Raw genomic sequence first — 22,124 nt, forward strand, 5'->3', positions numbered from 1 at the left:
ATTCATGATTTTATTAATTTGAGTCTTTTCTCTCTTCTTTTTAATAAGTCTGGCTAATGGTTTATCTATCTTATTAATTCTTTCAAAGAACCAACTCCTGGTTTTGTTAATCTGTTCCACAGCTCTTCTGGTCTCTATTTCATTGAGTTCTGCTCGAATCTTTATTAACTCTCTTCTTCTGCTGGGTGTACGATCTATTTGATGTTCTTTCTCCAGCTCCTTTAGGTGCAAGGTTAGCTTTTGTATTTGAGTTCTTTCCAGTTTTTGGATGGATGCTTGTATTGCAATGTATTTCCCCCTCAGGACTGCTTTTGCTGTATCCCAAAGATTTTGAATGGTGTATCTTCATTCTCATTAGTTTCCATGAATCTTTTTAATTCTTCTCTAATTTCCTGGTTGACCCTTTCAACTTTTAGCAGGATGGTTCTTAACCTCCATGTGCTTGAAATCCTTCCAAACTTCTTCTTGTGATTTAGTTCTAATTTTAAAGCATTGTGGTTTGAAAATATGCAGGGGACGATCCCAATCTTTTGGTATCGGTTAAGAACTGATTTGTGACCCAGTATGTGGTCTATTCTGGAGAAAGTTCCATGTGCATTTGAGAAGAATGTGTATTCAGTTGCGTTTGGATGTAAAGTTCTGTAAATATCTGTGAAATCCATCTGGTCCAGTGTATCATTTAAAGCTCTTGTTTCTTTGGAGATGTTGTGCTTAGAAGACCTGTCGAGTGTAGAAAGTGCTAGATTGAAGTCACCAAGTATAAGTGTATTATTATCTAAGTATGTCTTAACTTTGGTTATTAATTGATTGATACACTTGGCAGCTCCCACATTCGGGGCATAAATATTGATGATTGTTAAGTCCTCTTGTTGGATAGATCCTTTAAGTATGATATTGTGTCCCTCTTCATCTCTTACTACAGTCTTTGGGATAAACTTTAGTTTATCTGATATAAGGATGGCTACCCCTGCTTTCTTTTGAGGGTCATTTGAATGGTAAATGGTTCTCCAACCTTTTATTTTCAGGCTGTAGGTGTCCTTATGTCTAAAAGGAGTCTCTTGTAGACAGCAAATAGATGGGTCTTGCTTTCTTATCCAGTCTGAAACCCTGCGCCTTTTGTTTCCCTCTGCGCCTTTTGATGGGGTCATTAAGCCCATTCACGTTCAGAGTTACTATTGAAAGATATGAATTTGGTGTCATCATGATACCTATTCAGTCCCTGTTTCTGTGGATTGTTCCCTTGGACCTCCTCTTTCTATTACAGAGTCCCCCTTAATATTTCTTGGAGAACTAGTTTGGAGGTCACATATTCTTTCAGTTTCTGCATATCTTGGAAGCTCTTTATCTCTCCTTCCATTTTGAATGAGAGCCTTGCTGGATAAAGTATTGGCTGCATGTTCTTCTCATTTAGGACCCTGAATATATTCTGCCAGCCCTTTCTGGCCTGCCAGGTCTCTGTAGAGAGGTCTGCTGTTAATCTAATAGTTCTCCCCATACAAGTTAGAGATTTCTTGTCTCTTGCTACTTTAAGGATCTTCTCTTTATCTTTGGAATTTGCAAGCTTCACTATTACATGTCAAGGTGTTGAGCGGTTTTTATTGATTTTAGGGGGGAATCTCTCTATTTCCTGGATCTGAATGCCTGTTTCCCTTCCCAGATTAGGAAAGTTTTCAGCTATGATTTGTTCAAATACATATTTTGGACCTCTGTCCCTTTCAGCGCCCTCGGGAACCCCAATTAAACGTAGATTTTTCCTTCTGAGGCTGTCATTTATTTCCCTTAACCTATCCTCATGATCTTTTAATTGTTTTTCTCTTTTTTCCTCAGTTTCCCTCTTTGCCATCAACTTGCCTTCTATGTCACTCACTCGTTCTACCTCATTAAACCCTCATCGTTAGGACCTCTAGTTTGGATTGCATCTCATTTAATTGATTTTTAATTTCTGCCTGATTAGATCTAAATTCTGCAGTCATGAAGTCTCTTGAGTCCTTTATGCTTTTTTCTAGAGCCTCCAGTAGCTTTACAATTGTGCTTCTGAATTGCCTTTCTGACATTGTAATCCAAATTTTGTAACTCTGTGGGAGAGAGGACTGTTTCTGATTCTTTCTTTTGAGGTGAGGTTTTCCTTCTAGTCATTTTGCTCAGTGCAGAGTGGCCAAAAACAAGTTGACTGGGAAAAGGAGAAAAATAAGAGAAAAAAGAAAAGAAAAAGAAAAAGAAAAAAAGAAAAGAGGGCGGAAGCAAACAGAAAACAAAAAACAAGGGGGAGTATCCTCTGATTCTATATACTGTCAATCCCTCGACTTCCACTAGAACTTTCCAGTGCTGCTTGATCAATAACTTGCTTTTCCCCTGTCTAGCTGGTCTTCTGGGGGAGGGGCCTGCTGTGCTGATTCTCAGGTGTGAGCACTTGGGGGAGCTGCTCAGCCCCCTGCCTGGTGCAGGACTCAGTGGGAATTGTTTATCCTGTTTATCCTGTGAGGCCACTTTGAGGTTCAGTGGGGGTTGTTTGTCCTGTGAGGCCCCAGGATTAACAACAACAGTAGCGGCGGCCAGCTATCCAGCCCTAGAGTCAGCTCCCGCCGTAAGTACCGCAGCTCTCAGTCTGCAGGGGCCTGGATGCTCCCGGGGCAGGAGCGCCGATCTGCACAGCTCGGAGCCACCCCAGCGGCAGGAGGGTCCTGTCACCTCCCGGCCTCCGCCTGTCTTGGAGTGCCGGATCCTGGGCTGTGTCGCCCTGGGCTCGGGGGCCTGCGCGCTGGAATTGCGCTCCCCAGCGCAGCCCCCTCCGAGTGGAGCCGCCGCCCCGAGCCGCTCCCGGGGCCCCCCCGGGCGTGCGCTGCAGCCCTTTAGGGAGCTCGGCCGTGGGGTGTGGCGCGCTCTCCCCCAGGGCACAGGCCCTCTGTTAGTGTCTCTGGGAACCTGCCGGCATCCCCACCCCTCCTGGAATCCTGCCCGAGCTCCCTGGGAGTGCCTTTCCCCTTGGATGTTTTTTATTTTTTATTTTTTTCTGTCTTCCTACCTTGATAGAAGCATGAACTCTTCTCACTGTAGCATTCCCGCTCTTCTCTCTTTAAATCTCAGGCCGAATTCATAGGTTTTCAGGATGATTTGAAAGTTATCTGGATAATTTGGTGGGGACAGGTGACTTGGGGACCCTACTCTTCCGCCATCTTGACCCTCCTCCTTCCATAAACCCCTAGCCATACTTACTGAGAAGAAAAGAGAAAGGACCCAAAGAAGTAAAATCATAAATGAAAGAGGAACAATCACAAAACACCACAGAAATACAAATAATCTTAAGAGAATATTATGAAAAATTATATGTCAACAAACTGGGCAATCTGGAAGAAATGGACAAATTTTTAGAAACATACTAACTACCAAAACTGAAACAGGAAGAAATAGAAAATCTGAACAGATCCATAATCAACATTGAAATTAATCATCGAGTATCCCCAACAAACAAAAGTCCAGGGTAGATGGCTTCCTAGGGGAATCCGACCAGACATTTAAAGAAGAGTTAATACCTATTCTCAAACTGTTTCAGAAAATAGAAATGAAAGGAAAACTTCCTCATATCTTCTATGAAGCTAACATTACCTTGATTCCAAAACCAAAGAACCCACTAAAAAGTGCCATTATTTCTGATGAACATGGATGAAAAAATTCTCAAGATATTATCAAATTGTATCCAACAGTACGTGAAAAGAATCATTCACAGCAATCAAGTGGGATTTATTCCTTGGCTGCAGAGGTGGTTCAGTATTCGCAAATCAATCAGTGTGATACACCATGTCAATAAAAGAAAGGATAAGAACCATATGATCCTATTAATAGATGCAGAAGAAGCCTTTGACAAAATACAGCATTCATTCTTGATAAAAACCCTCAACAAAGTAGGTACAGATGAAACATCTCAATATCATAAAAGCCGTATACAAAAGACCCATAGCTGTCCTCAATGGGGAAAAACTAAGAGCTTTTCCTCTGTGGTCAGGAGGAAGACTATTTAACATAGTACTGGAAATCTGAGTCTTGGCAATTAAGACAATAAAAAAGAAAGAAAAGGCATCCAGATGAGCAAAGAGCAAGTCAGACTTTCACTATTTGCAGATGATATGATACTCTGTAGAAAACCCAAAGACTCTGCCAAAAATTTGCTAGAATTAATACACGAATTTAGCAAAGTCACGGGATATAAAATCAGTGTACAGAAATTTGTTGCATTTCTATACACCAGTAACAGAGCAGCAGAAAAAGAAATCAAGGACTCGATCCCATTTACAATCACACCAAAAATCATAAGATACCTAGGAATAAACTTAAGCAAAGGGGTAAAAGATCTATATTCTGAAAACTATAGAACACTTACGAAAGAAATTGAAGAGTTCACAAAGAAATGGGAAAACATTCTATCTTCATGCAGACATTGTTACCCAAAGAAGTCTACACATTTAATATAATCCCTATCAAAATGCCACCAGCACTTTTCACAGAGACAGAACAGCAATCCTAAAATCTGTACAGAACCACGAAAGACCCCAAATAGCCAAAGCAGCCTTGAAAAAGAAAAGCAAAGCTAGAGGCATCATTATTCTGGACATCACGCTGTATTACAAAGCTGTAGTCATTAAGACATTGTGATAGCACAAAACAGACACAGAGTTCAATGGAACAGAATAGAAAACCCAGAACGGGACCCTCAACTCTGGTCAGCTAATCTTCAATGAAGCAGGAAAGAGTATCCATTGGAAAAAGGATAGTCTCTTCAACAAATGGTGTTGGGAAAACTGGACAGCCACATGCAGAAGAGTAACACTGGACTGCTTTCTTATACCTTACACAAAAATAAACTAAAAATGGATAAAGACTTAAATGTGAGACAGGAAACCATCCGAATCCTAGAGGAGAACGCAGGCAGAAATCTCTTTGACCTCGGCTGCAGCAACTTCTTGCTAGATGCATCGCCAAAGGCAAGGGAAACAAGCAGAAATGATCTATTGGAACTTCATCAGGATTAAAAGCTTCTGCTCAGCATTCAACAAAACTAAAAGGCAATGGGAAACGATATTTGCAAAGATATATCTGATGAAGGGTTAGTATTCAAAATCTATAAAGAACTTAATCAAACTCAACACCTAGAAAACAAATCCAGTTAAGAAATGGGCAGAAAACACGGATAAACATTTTTGCAAAGAAGGCATTTATAAATGGCCAACAGACACATGAAAAAATGCTCAACATCACTCATCATCAGGGAAATACAAATCAAAACCACAATGAGATGATACCTCACACTTGTTAGAATGGCTAACATTAACAACACAAGAAACAACAGGTGTTGGTAGGGATGTGGAGAAAGGGTAACGCTCTTACGCTGTTGGTGGGAATGCAAACTGGTGCAGCCACTGTGGAAAATCAGATGGAGGTTCCCCAATGAGTTAAAAATAGAACTACCCTCTGATCCAACAATAGTACTACTATTTACCCAAAGGATACAAAAATACAGATTTGAAGGGATACATGCACCTGGATATTTATAGCAACATTACCAACAGTAGCCAAACTATGGAGAAAGCCCAAATGTCCATCCGTTGACTGATGAATGGTAAAGAAGATGTGGCATATACATATACATATATATACATATATATATACACATACATACATATACACACACAATGAAATATTACTCAGCCATAAAAAAGAATGAAATCTTGTCATTTGCAAAAAGTGGATGGACATAAGTATTATGCTAATAAGTGAAATAGAGAAAGACAAATACCATATGATTTCACTCATATGTGAAATTTAAGAAACAAAACAGATGAACATATGGGGGAAGAGGGAGAAAAAAGAGGGAAACAAACTAAGAGATTCTTTTTTTTTTTATTTAAGATTTTATTTATTTATTTGTGAGAGACACAGAGACATAGAGGGAGAAGCAGGCTCCCTATAGGGAGCCTAATGCAGGACTTGATCCCAGGATCACAGCCTGAGCCAAAGGCGGATGCTCAACCACTGAGCCACCCAGGTGCCCCATGTAAAAGATTCTTTAAGAATAGAGAACAAACTGAGGGTTGATGGAGGGAGGGAAGTGGGGGTTAGGGGAGATGGATGATGAGTATTATGAGGGCACTTGTTATGATGAGCATTGGGTGTTATATGTAACTGATGAATCTCTGAATTCTTCTGAAACTAATATTGCACTATATGTTAACTAAGCAGAATTTAAATTCAAAACTTGGAAGAAAAAAATTACATTTTAATGAGTTATAGGTTAGGCGATTCAAAGAGAGCTTGTTTGCCTCTCCTATTATTCATTTGTTTTAAATAGGTCTTCTCAAAGTAAGAACATTTATATCTCTTGTCAGAGTTTCAAGAGTTTTATTATTTTTATTTTCTTTTTAAAGATTTTATTTATTTGAGAGAAAGAGAGCATGCATGAGCAGGGAGAGAGAGGGAGAGGGAGATCAGACTCTCTGAGGAGCAGGGAGCCTGATGTGGAACTCAGATCATGACCTGAGCCAAAGGCAGACACTTAACCAACTGAGCCACCCAGGCACCCTCAAGAATTTTAAATACAGTATGAGTGAATTAGAGAGTTTAAATAGTGGCTTATTTGTTCATGGTTGGCCGTGCAATCTATTATTACATAACAAATTCCTCCAAAATTTAGCAACTATAAACATTTGTTTTATCTCCATGTAATTTCTGAAGGTCAGTAATCTGGAAGTAGCTTAGTTGGGTAATTCTGGCTTAGGGGTTCTTACTAGGTTGTAGTCGAGCTGTTGACTGGGGCTTCAGCCTCTGAAGGCTCAATCAGGGCTGAAGAGTTTTCTCCTAAATTCAGTTGTGTCGTTGTTGGCAGGCCTTAGTTCACTACATGGACCTCTCAGTAGAGTTGTTTGACTTGCAAGCTGGCTTCCTCCAAAGTGAGTGATTCAAGAGAGAAAGTGGGTGATCAGGATGAAAGCCTCAGTATCTTTTGGAACCTAATTTCGTCACTTCTGTCATCGTCTGTTGGTCACATAGACCAATCCTGGTTCATTGTGGGAGAAATGACTATCCAGGATTGTGAATGGCAACAGGGAGGGATTGCTGTAGCCCACCTTGGAGGCTGGCTGCCACACCTTCTAAGGACTCCTCTGTCTGCCTCCCAGTGTTCGGAAAGACAGAGACAGGATAGTTGGTATTGGCTTCTCCAGTCTCTCTCTTCCTCTGCTATGTCCTCATTTCCCTCACTCAGAGAAGACAGAAGGGTGATTTCTCTCTGCTACCAGCATCGGCAGTTTTCTCTCTTCACCTTCCCACCTGGTGGTCCTCTGAATATGCTTCAAAGCCATGAAACCCTCAGCATTGCCTCTGTGTTACTCTTTTTTTTTTTTTTTTTTTTTTTCTGTGTTACTCTTGAAGAGTGATTTGACTGAACTTTTTTGCCAAATGTGCCCCATATTTCATTAACCAATTCGTTTCTCCGTCACAGGATACAGCTATGAGCAAACTCTGGTTCAAACAAGATGATAAGTTTTTCTTGCCAAAGGCTTGTCTGAACTTTGAATTTTTCAGGTATGTAAAATGAATCTAGTTACAAAGTTTCTTATAAAAGTCAACGATCACATTCCTAAAAAATTTCTTTGCTTCCGTGAAGATCCATGTGTAGAAATTAAAGAAACTAGAGTTACATTGCCTGAATCAGGGAAGGCTGCTGGTGGTAAGGTATATTGTAAAAGTCAAGGTTGTCAATTCTTCCTTTGCACTGAGCACACCGTTTAACTGACATGATTTATGTTAGCGATTAGGAGGATTTTCCTGGCCTTTAGGACTTTGGAGTCTGGGGAAGCTGTAGACTCGCCCAGAAGTTTCAGTCAGGAAATATTTAAATAATTCAGGCTGTTTTCTGTTGTAGTTTTGGTTTTGTATTCCTGAAACTTGCCCAGAGGAGGAGGTAGTAGTTACTAAATGATTTGAGTCTTTTCCAGCCTTTAAACATCTGAAGCTCTTAGATACTATTTTCTCTGTTCCTGGCGTGGTTGACTTAAAAATGATTTAATTAAAAAGAACATGCTTAGTAACATTTATGAATAATACTGTTGGAATGATTTCTCAGTGTAAATCTACAGTTCATCTCTGTCTCCTTTTATTTGTTTATATAATAAAGTATATCATCTAGTTCAAATTTTACTTTGAAAGTTTATACTTTGTCATTTTTATTTAAAAATCAGTGGTGTGTGTAGGAAATAAACCTATCATCCTGTAATAATCTCCACTAATTTTTATTTGATAGTCTTGACACGAAATTAAAACTAAATGCATTTTAAATGTTTTAGAAAAGGGAAAAAGAAACTCTAAATAGGAAATTAGTGTTTCACCCAACATGTATGGCTGAGCTTGTAGGGGTGTAAACACTGTATTTTATAACCCAAGAATCATGGACTTATCTGGAGCTGTGCTGAGATTGTTTACTTTTCACAGGAAACATGAACTATCTGGTTGTGGCTTATTGTTGGTAGAGAACATTACAAAGCTGGTTTTATTTTTTTTGGTATTCAGAGTGTTATTTGTAACATTCCAAGCAGCTTGTCACCACTTTGCCATATAATTTCTATGATTATGAATTTCTTTATGATATCTTTTGAGAGACCATTTGGTATTTTTTTATTCTCTAAACTGTCCAGTGCAGTTCTTAGAATTAAAAATGTCTGCTTCCCAAAAGTCCCTCTCCATGTTCGGTCTTCCTAGAGCTCACACTGTTAGGTTTCTTGTATATTCTTCTAGAAGTTTTCTGTACGTGTACACCTTTTAGTATTTTCAGAAATAGGATTATATTATGCATACTTACAGTTTTAAAAACTCTGATCCATATCTAAGGATATAGCACCTGGATACAAAATTATATATTTTCATTAACAAATGAACCAGAATTTAAGTATTGCAATTGAATCATGTTCTCTTTTATAGCTCACCAGCATAGCTACTGGGCGTGCAGCATTTTAGGACAATTCTCGGAATTGCACTTTAAGCTTGAACCATATGGCTTTGAGCTCCCAGACTTGTCTTTTTCTGGTTTTTCACTTCCACCTAAGATCAGCACATAGGTTCCTATGGGGCTAAGCCCTTCCTAGATTCTCTTTAATTGATAATTTTGCTTTTGTGAATTGTACTGTGAGTTTCTGAGCTGCTGTTTGCCTAAAGAAGGAAATGTGTTGTCATGTATATAATATAGTACTTTAAAAAAAAATTCAGTAACAGAGCATCCATTTAGATTTTCCAGATGGAGAATGTTTATATAGTTAACAGAATTATCTCTGATTTTAATTCTCAAAATGGGTAAGCCTCTTCTATTTTTTGCTTCATTATCAGCTTTGATAAAATTGTTGGCTTTGCTGTCAGTACATTAGTTATATTCACTGTGCTATAGATAGAGTGAAACTCTAATTTGCTGTCAAACAAGCCAAGCAGGACCTGGGTTTAGGTTCTTTACACTGGCTATTTCCTCAGCCTGCCCTACCCACGTATCCCCAGAACTTACTCTTTTGCTTCTTTCAGGTCTAGACCTAGATGTCACCTTATGAGAGAGATGCTGATTAACTATCTTAAGTAAATTAGCAATCTTCCCATCTTACTACTACCACCCTTCACTCCTATTCCTCTTACCCTGCTTAATTTTTTTCATAGCACTATCCCCTCTTGATATATTAAAATTTATTCTTTCCTCCAGCCAGACTGTTAAATTCTAGAGGTCAGTGACTGCCTAATTTGTTACTTATTTCTAGTACCTAGAGAAGAACCTAACACTAGGCTCTTCTGATCCATACATGCTTACGTCTATTACAGTAATAAGCATGTGATACACATTTGTTGAGTGAATGACTTTTAACTTATCATCAAGGTAAGCAGTGTCATATAATCAAATGAGTAGGTCACTTGCACTTGACTTGCATTCTGCAGTGACAGAATTGAATCCTAATTCTGCCACTATCAGTCCAGGTGACATGTGAAAAGCTGTGTTTCTTATTTGGGAAATGATTTAAGTTAGGTAATCTCTGTGTCCTATTTAGCTCATGCACTCTCTGACTTGTTTCCTCATTTTAGTTGCTCTTCTTAAGTTTTTTTTTTTATTTTAGTATTTTTTCCTGGCTCTGTCTGCACTTGTATGGTGGGAATTATCAATTATTTTAGGGACAGTGCTGTAGCTTTCTTGGTTTGGGGGGAAACTCAGAGATGAGCTAACATTTTACATGTCTCCGTTTTTCTTATTTAAGTTCAAAAATCACAGCACACAGACTTCTCAGTCTCATATTCATGAGAGTCTCATATTCATTCACCAAGGGTATGGCTTGTTCTGAGGGAGGAGGACATGCTAATGCCGTATGAGCTCTGTCAGCCATGCCTCCCTTTTTTTTTTTTATTGATTTTTTCAGGGGCACCTGGTGGCTCAGCTGGTTGGGTATCTGCCTTCAGCTTAGGTCATGATCTCAGGGTCCTGGGATTGAGCCCCATGTCTGTCAGGCTCTGCGCTTGGTGGAGAATCTGCTTCTCCCTTTCCCCTGCTCATGTTTGCTTTCCTGTCTCTCTCTCAAATGAATAAATAGAATCTTTAAAAATAAATACATTCATTTTTTCATTTTAAGTAATCTCTATATCCAGTGTGGGACTGGAGCTCATGACCCCGAGATCAAGAGTCACATGCTTCACAGACTGAGCCAGCCAGGTGCCCCTCCATGCCTCCTTGTATTAGCTTCAAGGCAGGCATTCCCTCTGGCCTGTTCCCACTCCTTACCTGCCCTGCATTTCCAGCTTGTCAGTCTGGCCACACCATCTGGGGTAAACAATTACTTCTCCCTCCTCACCACCACCAGCACACATGGCATATTTCAGACTTCTTTTTCAGACATCATGTAATTTTTGCCTCCTGAGAACAGATTCAGGAGGCAAAAAATTTAAGCACTAAGAATTCAAACCATATCTTCAGGAAATTATATTAACTGATGTTCAGTTTCTTGATCCATCTCGAAAGGCCATATCACATCGGGAAGTAATAAATCAGCTATTTTACTGTCAACGTTTTCTTCCAGCCCATTTGCTTATGTGGACCCCTTGCACTGTAACATGGCCTATTTGTACCTTGAGCTCCTCAAAGACTCACTCAACGAGTATGCATATGCAGCAGAGCTAGCAGGCTTGAGCTATGACCTCCAAAATACCATCTATGGGATGTATGTAAGTACCCACGTCTTAGAGCCTTCCACTCATCAACATTTTTTATATTGATTTGATGGAAGCGTTTTTGATTGAGGGTATGAGTTTAATTTCTTTTTGAAAAATATTTATGGCTAATTATATTTTCTCATCATTTAATTTTTAAGTCAGCTCTTAATTCTAAGTATTCAATGATTACATTCACATGATGCAAATTTTCCTTGATTTCTGTTGTTTTTTTTTTTTAACATCTTTCATCAGATTGTCATATTTTTCTCCTCAAACAAAATTGGACCCCGATTTAGGTTTAGATCTCATCAATTCTATATGTGAAATCTTGGTCTTTGATGACAGAATGATGTCTTCCTGCCATTGTAAAACATAAGGTTGGCCTGTTCTGTTTCCCTAGAAATTCAGATCATGAGGCTGCATATCCATACTCTTCGGTCATGTTTCTTCATTACCATGCTACTGCTTGAGGTATCAAAGCATTTCTTTTGTTTTTCTTTTTGTTAGTCGCTACATTTATGCTGATCCTCTCCATTGCAACATGACATACCTGTTTATCAGGTTATTGAAGGATGATTTAAAAGAGTATACATATGCAGCACGCCTCTCAGGTTTGAGCTATGGCATTGCATCAGGAATGAATGCAATACTTGTAAGTAAAATGAAAACCAAAGAAAAGGCGCCACACCGTTTAAGCATTATGTTGAGCTTGGGAAAACTATTAACTTCTGCATTTTTAAACAAGAAGGTTGATGGTTTTTTCCTTGCACCTTTTTAATAATTGAAGAACTCAAATTAGTATTAGTTGCACTAATGGATGATCCAGTAGAGCTTAGTGCCACTTGTGAACATGTATGTGTGCTACAGTTATTTGCATGTTCCTCTGCTCGAGATGTTTAATGTATTAATACTGGAAACATGTTGTTCTTTCCATGTGCTTGGGTGTATTAACATTTGTAAGTGAAAAATATCTGTAGTTATTGTTGTGGTGCTTGAATGTTAGTTACTCCTATGTAAGCTTCCTTTATTTTTGCTGACCGCACTAGAAAGCTCCTGTGTTCAAATACGTTTGATGTTTTCATTTAATTTATTTTGTAGCATGCACCATTAACTACTTTTAAAACATCCCAATAAATAACTAGATTGTTTCTCCTGAAACTATTTCTGATGTGTTTTCAAACCTTTATCTACTTTCCAAATTAACATTCCTTCTGTGGTGCACACATTCATCTTCACTTTTCTTGAAAAAATATTGTATGTATTAGTAACAACTAAAATGAGAGCATGTGCTGTGTACTCCTCTTTATAAATTCTTATACAAAAGGTTTTAGGGTTTTAAATTTTTATTTTGCAGTACTTTCTTTTTTTTTCACAAGTAAAATTTCTGATAGCTTTCATTTAATATATAAGAGGGTACATAACTAACCATTTTCAGAGTTTAGGGAAATTGGAAGCTCAGAGATCACAATAAACTTCACATAGAAAAGTAATCATCTGTTGTTTATTTGTTGCTATTGAGTTGTAGTAACATATTAAAGTAAATAACTTTTATGAGCTTTAAGAATGAGCTTTCTGCTAGTTGTCAGTCTAGTTCCCATGGTACATGATGTGCTCTCCATGGCCGATAATGACCTTCACTCCTGCTGAGGTTCTTGTCTATCATTTTGTCCAAGGTAGAGGCTTTCATAGGTATTCCATTTGCAGTGTGTCCGGTAATGCTGTGGGTGCCACCATGTGGAAATATAATAATAGGCATCCCCTGCTTTCCATGTTATGCTTTTGGAGACTATTCAAGGTAGTTGCTTTTGGAGACTATTCAAGTAAGTTGTCCCACAAATCCTGATAGTACAGACAGTGTGTCTTCAGAATACATCTGTTTTGCCATTGGCTTTTGATAAATCAGGAAAACTCATCCAACAAGCAAGTGGTGAGATGTATGAATTCTTTTGGGGCAACATTGAATGACAAAAATGGCAAGATACTACAAAAATACCACAGACACACACAGTTGGCACCACCTGATTTTGCCAAAGGTGATTTTTAAAAAATATTTAAACATAAACAATTTTGAGACATACCTAACAGTTGGCTAGATGATACCACCTGTAATTTTTATCTTCTTACCATGGCTATAAAAACCTTAAACCTGCCATTCTTTAGAAATTATTTTTGAAGATTAAACTTAAAACACATTCTGCAATTAGTTTTGGCTTAATGAGAACTTGAATTTTGATGATGTGTGTTCTGCTGTAGTTTGGCATCAGGTGAGTTTTCCTACTATTGACTTTGTTTAGGAATAGCAAAATTAGGCTTTTGGGTTATTAGTAGATAAAGATGGCTAATGTTCTCTTCCTAAGTTAAACTGTATTTATAAAAAAATATATGAGAAGATAAATTAATTGAATTTCTTACTTCACTTTTATTTTAATATACCTGGCTTTGGAATAGTGTCATTGTTTAAAAAATCAAGTTTATGGTGTTTATTTGGACGTTTTTTCGTGCTATTTTTAGACTTCTAATACCCTGACCTCTTCTTTATAGCTCTCGGTGAAAGGTTACAATGACAAGCAGCCAATTTTGCTAAAGAAGATCATTGAGAAAATGGCTACCTTTGAGATTGATGAAAAAAGATTTGAAATTATCAAAGAGGCAGTAAGTTTTCTCAACTCATTTTTATAATCTTGTTATTGTTCCTAAGGTGGTAATTTTGCCTTACTATGAATATTCTTAAGAGGAGAGGAGGAAGAGCACTACTAACCCTATGGCAGTCCTCTCACCTGTCTTTGCTAAGTTCTATAATCTACCCAGAAAGTGAGCCTGGGATACTCAGGGACCCCTGGCCCTCAAGAGCTGGGAAGGTTGCAGCACTGACTTTCAGACAGAAGCCCGAGGTAGACCTAGTGGCTGTGAGGGCTGCCTTGGAAGTTTTATCACCCTCCATTTCAGGAGGACACGTGATTCTGCAGACTGCTGTGAGAACATTGCTATGTTAGGGTGGGCTGTTTAGGCTTGACATGTCTTCCACTTAAACTCAACTCACAGTTGGCCCAATAATGGAAATACTGGATGGATAGCTATTTTGAAAGCCAAACTGTGACCTACACCAAAAGAAAAATTACCATTTTCAAGTATAGTTTTCAGATGAAGATCAAATATTTTATATATGTACATGGACCTGCTGCTTGCTTATAGGGACTCTTGGAATGACTTTATGGTACAGAATGAAAGGATACCTGGAGGCCCTGAAAACTGGGGGCGACTTTCTGAGGGGTGAAAGATATCCCATAGTGAAGACACTTAGAATACATGTCAGATGCTGGGGAAAAGCAGCAGCCCAGATGAAGAGCACATATGCCCTTTAATTTAAGGATCAGAGAGTATTCAAGTAAGCTCCATTCTAAATTACCTCACTTCAAAAAGGAGAAAGAAGCAAATATTCCTCCATCCCAGTAATGCAGGATTCATGCAAAATAGTTTGATTATAGTTGATCTTTTTAAATGATTTTAAAAGAACTAAAATTAATGAACCCGTGTCTCTCTTTACCTAGTATATGCGATCTCTTAACAATTTCCGAGCTGAGCAGCCTCACCAACACGCCATGTACTACCTCCGTTTGCTGATGACTGAAGTGGCCTGGACTAAAGATGAATTAAAAGAAGCCCTGGATGGTAAGACTCTTTCTCTACGTATAACTTCTTCATTTTTTTCTAAAATCATTTTGATTTATACTGATTATCTAGTGTTTATGCTTTCTAATAACTTATAGTTTTATTGAAGCCAGCTGTGCGTTTTGTTTTTTGTTTTTTAAATAAAAACCGCAGTAGCCTTTGAAGTGGCTTTTGTATTCAAGTAGTGTAGCCACATTTGTTGCTTTCAGCCTGAACCCATAGCAGTTAGTTATTGCTGTTCATAGATTTCTGTAGGTGACTAAAGGGTTTGACCAAAATACTTAACCTTTTTTTTTTTTTTTTTTTTTTACTTAACCTTCTTAATATTGAAATTTTCAGAAGGGGATAAAAGGGCTGAGCTTGAAAGTCTTATGCAGAAAGAGTGCTCAGGCATCTTTCAATCTGTTCAAAAACTAGAAAATGTGTACAGCCTAAAGAGTCCTCCTCTGTTGCTTTTTTTCTAAAATCTTAAATCTAGTTTTCGGAGGTTTTGCTTGAAAGTCCTAAATTCCTTGAGGACAGTGATTATGCCTTCCTTTTATCCACTTTAGTTGGTAGTTAGTGTAATAGTATGTCCTCAGTATGTGTCTAACGAATGCCTGTTGAATGGAATGAAATTACCACAGGATTGTCTTATTAGAAAGAATGTAGACTGATAGTACCCTTTGTTGTTTTATCTGTTTCACTTCTCAGCATTACTTTATCAACTAATCTTTTCCCCCACCTACTCAGCAGTAGAAGAATACTGTTGAATTTTTAATGACTTTTTATGATAAGTCCTTACTTATACTTACTATGTAAGTATAATGCTTTTGATGTGTCTTTAGTGACAGTACTTCAGAGCAAAGTATTGACAATCATTATTTTATTAGTTACCTCAATGAGTAGGCATAGAGATTATAAAATTCATTAATTAGAACTAATGCATTTTTCATCCAGTTAATATACTTTGCAAAATGTTTGAGTCATGTCTAGTTAATAGCGAGTATTTTACCTTTATTTTTTTTTTTATTTTTTATTTTTTTAGTATTTTACCTTTAAAAAAAAAAAAAAAACCCACAGGGACGCCTGGGTGGCTCAGTGGTTAAGCATCTGCTTTCAGCTTAGGGGTTGGTCCTGGATCGAGTTCTGCATTGGGCTCCCTGTGGGGAGCCCGCTTCTCCCTCTCCCTATGTCTCAGCCCATCTCTCTGTGTATCTCATGAATAAATAAGTAAATTCTTTTTTTTTTTTTTTGTATATTCTTAAAAAAATAAAAACCCCACAGATTTAAAAACTATTTTAAAACCTGAACCTGTACTCAGCATAATCAAAAAGCAAAAGTTTTGGGTTTTTCCCCCCTTTGTTAGATTCTGGGTCAGTTAGATGGTATATAAATTTTAAGCAAAATAAGCTCTAAAAAGTATATCATAAGCTAGGCATGTGAAACCTAAAATGTGTTTTTTTATAGAGAACTTTTTTGGTTGACATTCTCTGCTCAAATAAATAATCCTCCTCTTTTGGTGTATGTATATACTCCTACAATAATCCAGTAGTGCCAATGTAGCTTAATGTGGAGACATTTCAGAGTGAGAGGCTGGCTCCCCTGTGACTGTAAGTCAGTCAGCTGTCCAGGTGCCAGGGTGGCAGGAACCTCAGAGTTCAGTTTGACCCAGCAGCATTTACTGACTGCCTGCTGTGCACCAGGCCCTGGACTACAGGTGCTTGAGATAAAAAATGATCAGTTATAGATGGGGTTTCTTGGATAAAGGAGTTCCAGCCTAGTGGCAAAGCCTGAATGTAAACATCATTTTAGTATAGGCAAAGAGAGTAAGTGTGGTAGAGATCTGTAGGGAGTGCTTATGGCATCTGGAGAATAAGTATGCACTTCGAGATTAGTCAGACCAGGGGACAAATACCGGCTCTACAACTTACTAGCTTGATGCCTTTGGAAAGAAACTTAAATTTTCTTCATTTTAGTTCTTTCACCTTTAAAACGGGGATAGAAGCGCATACTTTGTAGTTTATAAGATAACACGTATAAAACGACAGACCCATAGTAAGCACTGGTTAATTCCCTTCCCATGTCTCTCTTTGAATTTCAGTCACTATTTTTAGCATGCATTGCAGCAGTTACTGGTATAATGTCCTAATGGAGAAGGGCCAACTCTTTCTTATTGAAGAATCAAATCATTGCATATAAATGGAATGAGGAGATCAGAAAATCACTATTATGATGCCATAATAGAAATTGATACAGGCAATGTGTACCATTGTATGCTAAAATTGATGAGTAAGAGAAAACAGAACATCTGCATAGTCCCAAAGTATAATTCCTCCCCAAATAAATACTTATTAGTTACAATGGGAAAAGTAGGCATTGATGGGCAGGTGGCTTTACCTAATTGCTTGTAGAACATCATGAGTTACCCTGTTACAAGTGAAAGATGAAAACAGTGTACTTACAGTAAAGACATCTGGCAGACACCACTGTAACCAAGTGGTCAGAGTTAAAACACTGGACAAAGGGCATTCTATAAAGTAACCTGAACAGTACTCTTCAAAACTCTTAAGATCGTGAAAGACAAGGAAAGATAGAAACTGTCACAGATTAGAGGCAACCTATAGCACTAAGGACAGAGGACAACTAAAGGCAAGATGGAATCATGGGTTCTATCGCAGAACAGAAAAGGAATACTTGGGATGCCTGGGTGGCTCAGTGGTTGAGTGTCTGCCTTCAGCTCAGGTCATGATCCTGGAGTTCCAGGATCGAGTCCCACATCCGGCTCCCTGCAGGGAGCCTGCTTCTCCCTCTGCTTGTGTGTCTCTCTCTCTCTGTGTCTCTAATGAATAAATAATAAAAATCTGAAGAAAGAAAGAAAGAAAGAAAGAAGAAAGAAAGAAAGAAAGAAAGAAAGAAAAGAAAGAAAGAAAGAAAGAAAGAAAAGAAAGAAGAGAGAGAGAGAAAGAAAGAAAGAAAGAAAGAGAGAAAAAGAAAGAAAGAAAGAAAGAAAGAAAGAAAGAAAGAAAGAAAGAAAGAAAGAAAGAAAGGAAAAGAAAAGAAAAGAAAGGCTAGGAAAAACTGAAATAAAGACTGCATTAGTAACTAGTATTGTAGCAGTGTTAATTTCTTAGTTTTGACCATTGTGCTATAGAAAGATACTAACATTTGGGGAAACTGGGTAAAGGGTATATGGTACTCTGTACTGTTTTTTGTGACTATTTTGTAAGTCTTAAATTAGCCCAGACTGGTTTCTTTTGAAACCTCATAGGTAGAGGTTTCTCACTGTATTTTACATTTTACACCTTTACAGATGTTACCCTTCCTCGCCTTAAGGCCTTCATACCTCAGCTCCTGTCACGGCTGCACATCGAAGCCCTTCTCCATGGAAACATAACAAAGCAGGTGGGTGGTTGAGGTTCTAGCAGATTTTTATGGGTCAGTGTAAGAGTTTTTTTTTTTTTTTTAACTCTGGCCTAAGACCATTCACCACCACTGTGTGATGGTAAGCACATGAGTGTTAACCTTCTCTGCTCTATGGGGAAGATAGGACAAGGTATGGCAGAGTTGAATGATGGTGGTTAACTGTGGACCTACTTTAATGGCTGCCTACCTTGTGCAACCACAGGGGGAAATGGAAATAATTATCCCTATTTTGTGTAGGACAGCAGGACTGTGTAGTGGGTAAGAACACATGGTGTGGGATCAGCCTGCATTTAAATCCAGACTTTGCCACACACTAGATACTTTTTCTTTTGAAAGTGTGTTAGCCTCTCAGCCCTCCGTTTTTTCATCTATAAATTAGTGTTTAAAGATTAAATTAAATGGTGCAAGGCAGCCTGGGTGGCTCAGTGGTTTAGTGCCACCTTCGGCCCAGAGTATGATCCTGGAGACCCCGGATTGAGTCCCATGTCGGGCTCCCGGCATGGAGCCTGCTTCTCCCTCTGCCTGTGTCTCTGCCTCTCTCTCGCGCGCGCGCTCTCTCTGTCTCTCATGAATGAATAAATAAAATCTTTAAAAAAAAATTAAATGATGCATCCCAAATGTTTAGCACATGGAAAACTTTCTGGAATTCTCATTCTGGAATTCTGGCAGCCTCTCTCATGACCCCACACTTACGCTTACTACTCTGCTATACTGCCTCCAAAACTGTATGCCCAAGGTCAGATGCTGATAAGTGGCAAAGACAGGATTTTTTACTAAGGTCAGATTGATTGATTAAGGATTTTATTTGAGAGAGAGCGTGCATGCGAGTGCAAAGAGAGAGGGAGAGAACATCTCAAACTGAGTGGAGAGCCCACCTTGAGCTTGATCTCACAGTCCTGAGATCATGGCCTGAGCCCAAACCAAGAGTAAGATGCTCAACTGACTGAGCCACCTGGGCCCCCAGTTTTATTTTTCAAAAAGGGTTATGCTCACTCATGTCCTTTGCTTTGCTATAATGCCAAGTGACTGTGGTCAGGGTCGTTCACTTGGGACCAACCTTCCATCACCAGTACCTCTCCAGCTTTGGCAGTACCTTTTCCTGAAGCATCGAGATCATTGTTGATGTTGATCTGGGTCTCTGTTTTTCTTCACCTCTATTATATTGATTGTGTTGCCAATTAACAAATTCAATTTTTATCTATTTGGATATGATCAAATATATTTAAGGTTCAAAAATCCATTTTTATGATAAACTAGTTTATTTCACAAGCATGTTGTTTTCATATTGCATGAGCCACCACACAGTATACTATTTTTATTTTCACAAAGATACATTTTTGGTTTTGTAATGTGCTATGCCCTTTTTCCATAGGCTGCCCTAGGAATTATGCAGATGGTTGAAGACACCCTCATTGAACATGCTCATACAAAACCTCTCCTTCCAAGTCAGCTGGTTCGGTATAGAGAAGTTCAGCTCCCTGACAGTAAGTTGGGATGTCTTAACTTTGGTAACAGACTACTTTGACATAATGTGGGTGATTACAGGTGGGTTAAAGTCACTTGGATGATAATGTATAGTTTTATGGTAAAGATGTACTGAGATCCTCTTCTATTTGTAGAAGTATGGTTAAAGATAAGTAATTCTGCCAGAAAATTGTAGGAAGGCTAAAGAGGTGAAATTGGAGGTAGACAGTTATTTGAAGAGAATGACATTGGAATTGACTGGTAGTTGAATGTAGAAAAGTTATGAAGTAAAAAAAAAATTGCAAAGCTAAAGAAATGTTAACTGTGAAGCATGAAATAAAATCTATTTATGAAAAATAGAAACTAGAATTATAATACTGATTTGGAAGCCCATAGGAGTCTTTGGCAGGAATAGTTTTAGGAAACTCACAGGTGCAGATAAGAGCATGTATTCGTTACATGCATATTCACAAGGAATTTAGCATAAGAAAATAGATAATAATTAATATACTGGAGTTTGCAGTGTTGGATTACTTTTGTATTAACAGTGGTTTCTTTTGATAGAACTCATTAAGCATTATTTTCAGTTATTGTTCAAAATTATATGGTAGGTAGTAAATTAGACTGGGGTTGAGAAGCATTGGTTTTTTTTATGTGTTCTTCTGTTTTAGCTAAATATGGTGGTTGTTGACTATTTTCCATGCATGTGTGGTCTGTGCTCCTCCCCACATACACACTATTTATCTTCCTGAAATAGTGCTCTCTTTCCTTCTTTCTTCCTTATAGAGGTCTATATCCTATTCTTCCTCCCAGGCTCCATCTTATAAGCCACTCATTCCATCCACTACACTTTTCCTAAAACTCCTGGCTGGAAGTAGTCCTCCTCTTCAGACCTCCCAGCATAGGTTTTCTGAAGCTTTCCTTATTGAAGCTACTGAGCACTTCTTCTCTTGCATTGGGATTGAAGTGCATCTCCATCTCCATTGTTAAGACTATACATTTCTTAGGGTTGGGGGCTGTGTCTGGCTGCCTTGAGAAGCTGTTAAAGCTACCCGAACATAGTGTTACCCTCAGGATATTGTTGAATGCTCAAAGATACCTTGGACAGAGCTCTGCTCTTCTGCACAACCAGTCATCAAAGATCTCATGATGGTTCATGTCAAACTTTTGCTGGTTTGCTCCTCTCTCACCGCAGCATGGCAGAGAGGAAGAATCAGGATCTACCATTCAGAAACCATAGTACTTGGTCATCAGGCAAAGTGAGGCTACTCCAGAAACAGATTTTTATTTATTTGCTAACAATACACTTTTACTGTCCTGCCTCAGGGACATACCAACTTTCCAGGGCTTCGTTATAATTTTTTAAAAATAAATTTATTTTTTTTTAATTTTTATTTATTTATGATAGTCACAGAGAGAGAGAGAGAGGCAGAGACATAGGCAGAGGGAGAAGCAGGCTCCATGCACCGGGAGCCCCACGTGGGATTCGATCCCGGGTCTCCAGGATCGCGCCCTGGGCCAAAGGCAGGCGCCAAACCGCTGCGCCACCCAGGGATCCCCCAGAGTTAGGAGTCTTTATGTTCTGTCTCCCTTTCTGATATTTCCCACACATTTCTTCTCCCTTCCCTTATATTCCCTTTCACTATTATTTATATTCCCCAAATGAATGAGAACATATAATGTTTGTCCTTCTCCGATTGACTTACTTCACTCAGCATAATACCCTCCAGTTCCATCCACATTGAAGCAAATGGTGGGTATTTGTCATTTCTAATGGCTGAGTAATATTCCATTGTATACATAAACCACATCTTCTTTATCCATTCATCTTTCGACGGACACCGAGGCTCCTTCCACAGTTTGGCTATTGTGGACATTGCTGCTATAAACATTGGCGTGCAGGTGTCCCGGTGCAGAAACAGATTTTTAAAGTGAAATCAGTCACACCTCTTTTTATCATACTTCCTGCTTTCTCTCTCTTCTAGGGCTTTATCTCTTTTTGCTTTCAGGTGCCCTTGCAAATTGAGCACAGGATAATAATAGCTCTATTCGCATCATATTCTCAAAATGCTGGGGTTAGGAAATCATTCTGATTTAGCGAGTTGACCAGGTAGAACTGTCTTATGCAGTCCTTCACTTAACTCTCCATAGGACAATATTTACAATTCAAAAGGAGAATTCTCAGGCTTTGTGAAGGAGGAGATATTTTGGGATATATATGTGAAAAGACTAGAAGTTGGGAGAGGGGTGACCTCAGTAGCCTTACAGACCATGTTCCCTTCCTCTTCTGATAAAAGGAGACTTAGTGCCAGTAGTGTACAATCAGAAAATGTGATTGTTGGTCAAACGTGGTTCTGGTCAGAAAAATGAAA

The 22,124-nt window shown here is 38.6% G+C and overlaps 1 protein-coding gene across 11 annotated transcripts in view; it reads left to right on the plus strand.

The window, feature by feature from the left end:
* The window catches only part of IDE (insulin degrading enzyme), a 139,511-nt gene that overhangs the window by 106,058 nt on the left and 11,329 nt on the right, over positions 1 to 22,124 (plus strand). For 8 of the 11 annotated variants that reach the window (XM_072806111.1, XM_072806108.1, XM_072806114.1 and 5 more), the window contains 6 exons: positions 7,490 to 7,572; positions 11,082 to 11,226; positions 13,756 to 13,866; positions 14,763 to 14,883; positions 18,176 to 18,267; positions 19,661 to 19,772. In XM_072806111.1, coding sequence (XP_072662212.1) covers positions 7,490 to 7,572; positions 11,082 to 11,226; positions 13,756 to 13,866; positions 14,763 to 14,883; positions 18,176 to 18,267; positions 19,661 to 19,772 — 664 coding nt within the window. Of the gene's footprint in view, positions 1 to 7,489; positions 7,573 to 11,081; positions 11,227 to 11,721; positions 11,867 to 13,755; positions 13,867 to 14,762; positions 14,884 to 18,175; positions 18,268 to 19,660; positions 19,773 to 22,124 lie in introns of all 11 variants that reach the window. The other 3 variants (XM_072806112.1, XM_072806109.1, XM_072806107.1) reach the window with 1 other exon arrangement.

This window comes from Canis lupus, chromosome 29, assembly GCF_048164855.1.
Source record: "Canis lupus baileyi chromosome 29, mCanLup2.hap1, whole genome shotgun sequence".
Lineage (NCBI taxonomy): Eukaryota > Metazoa > Chordata > Mammalia > Carnivora > Canidae > Canis > Canis lupus.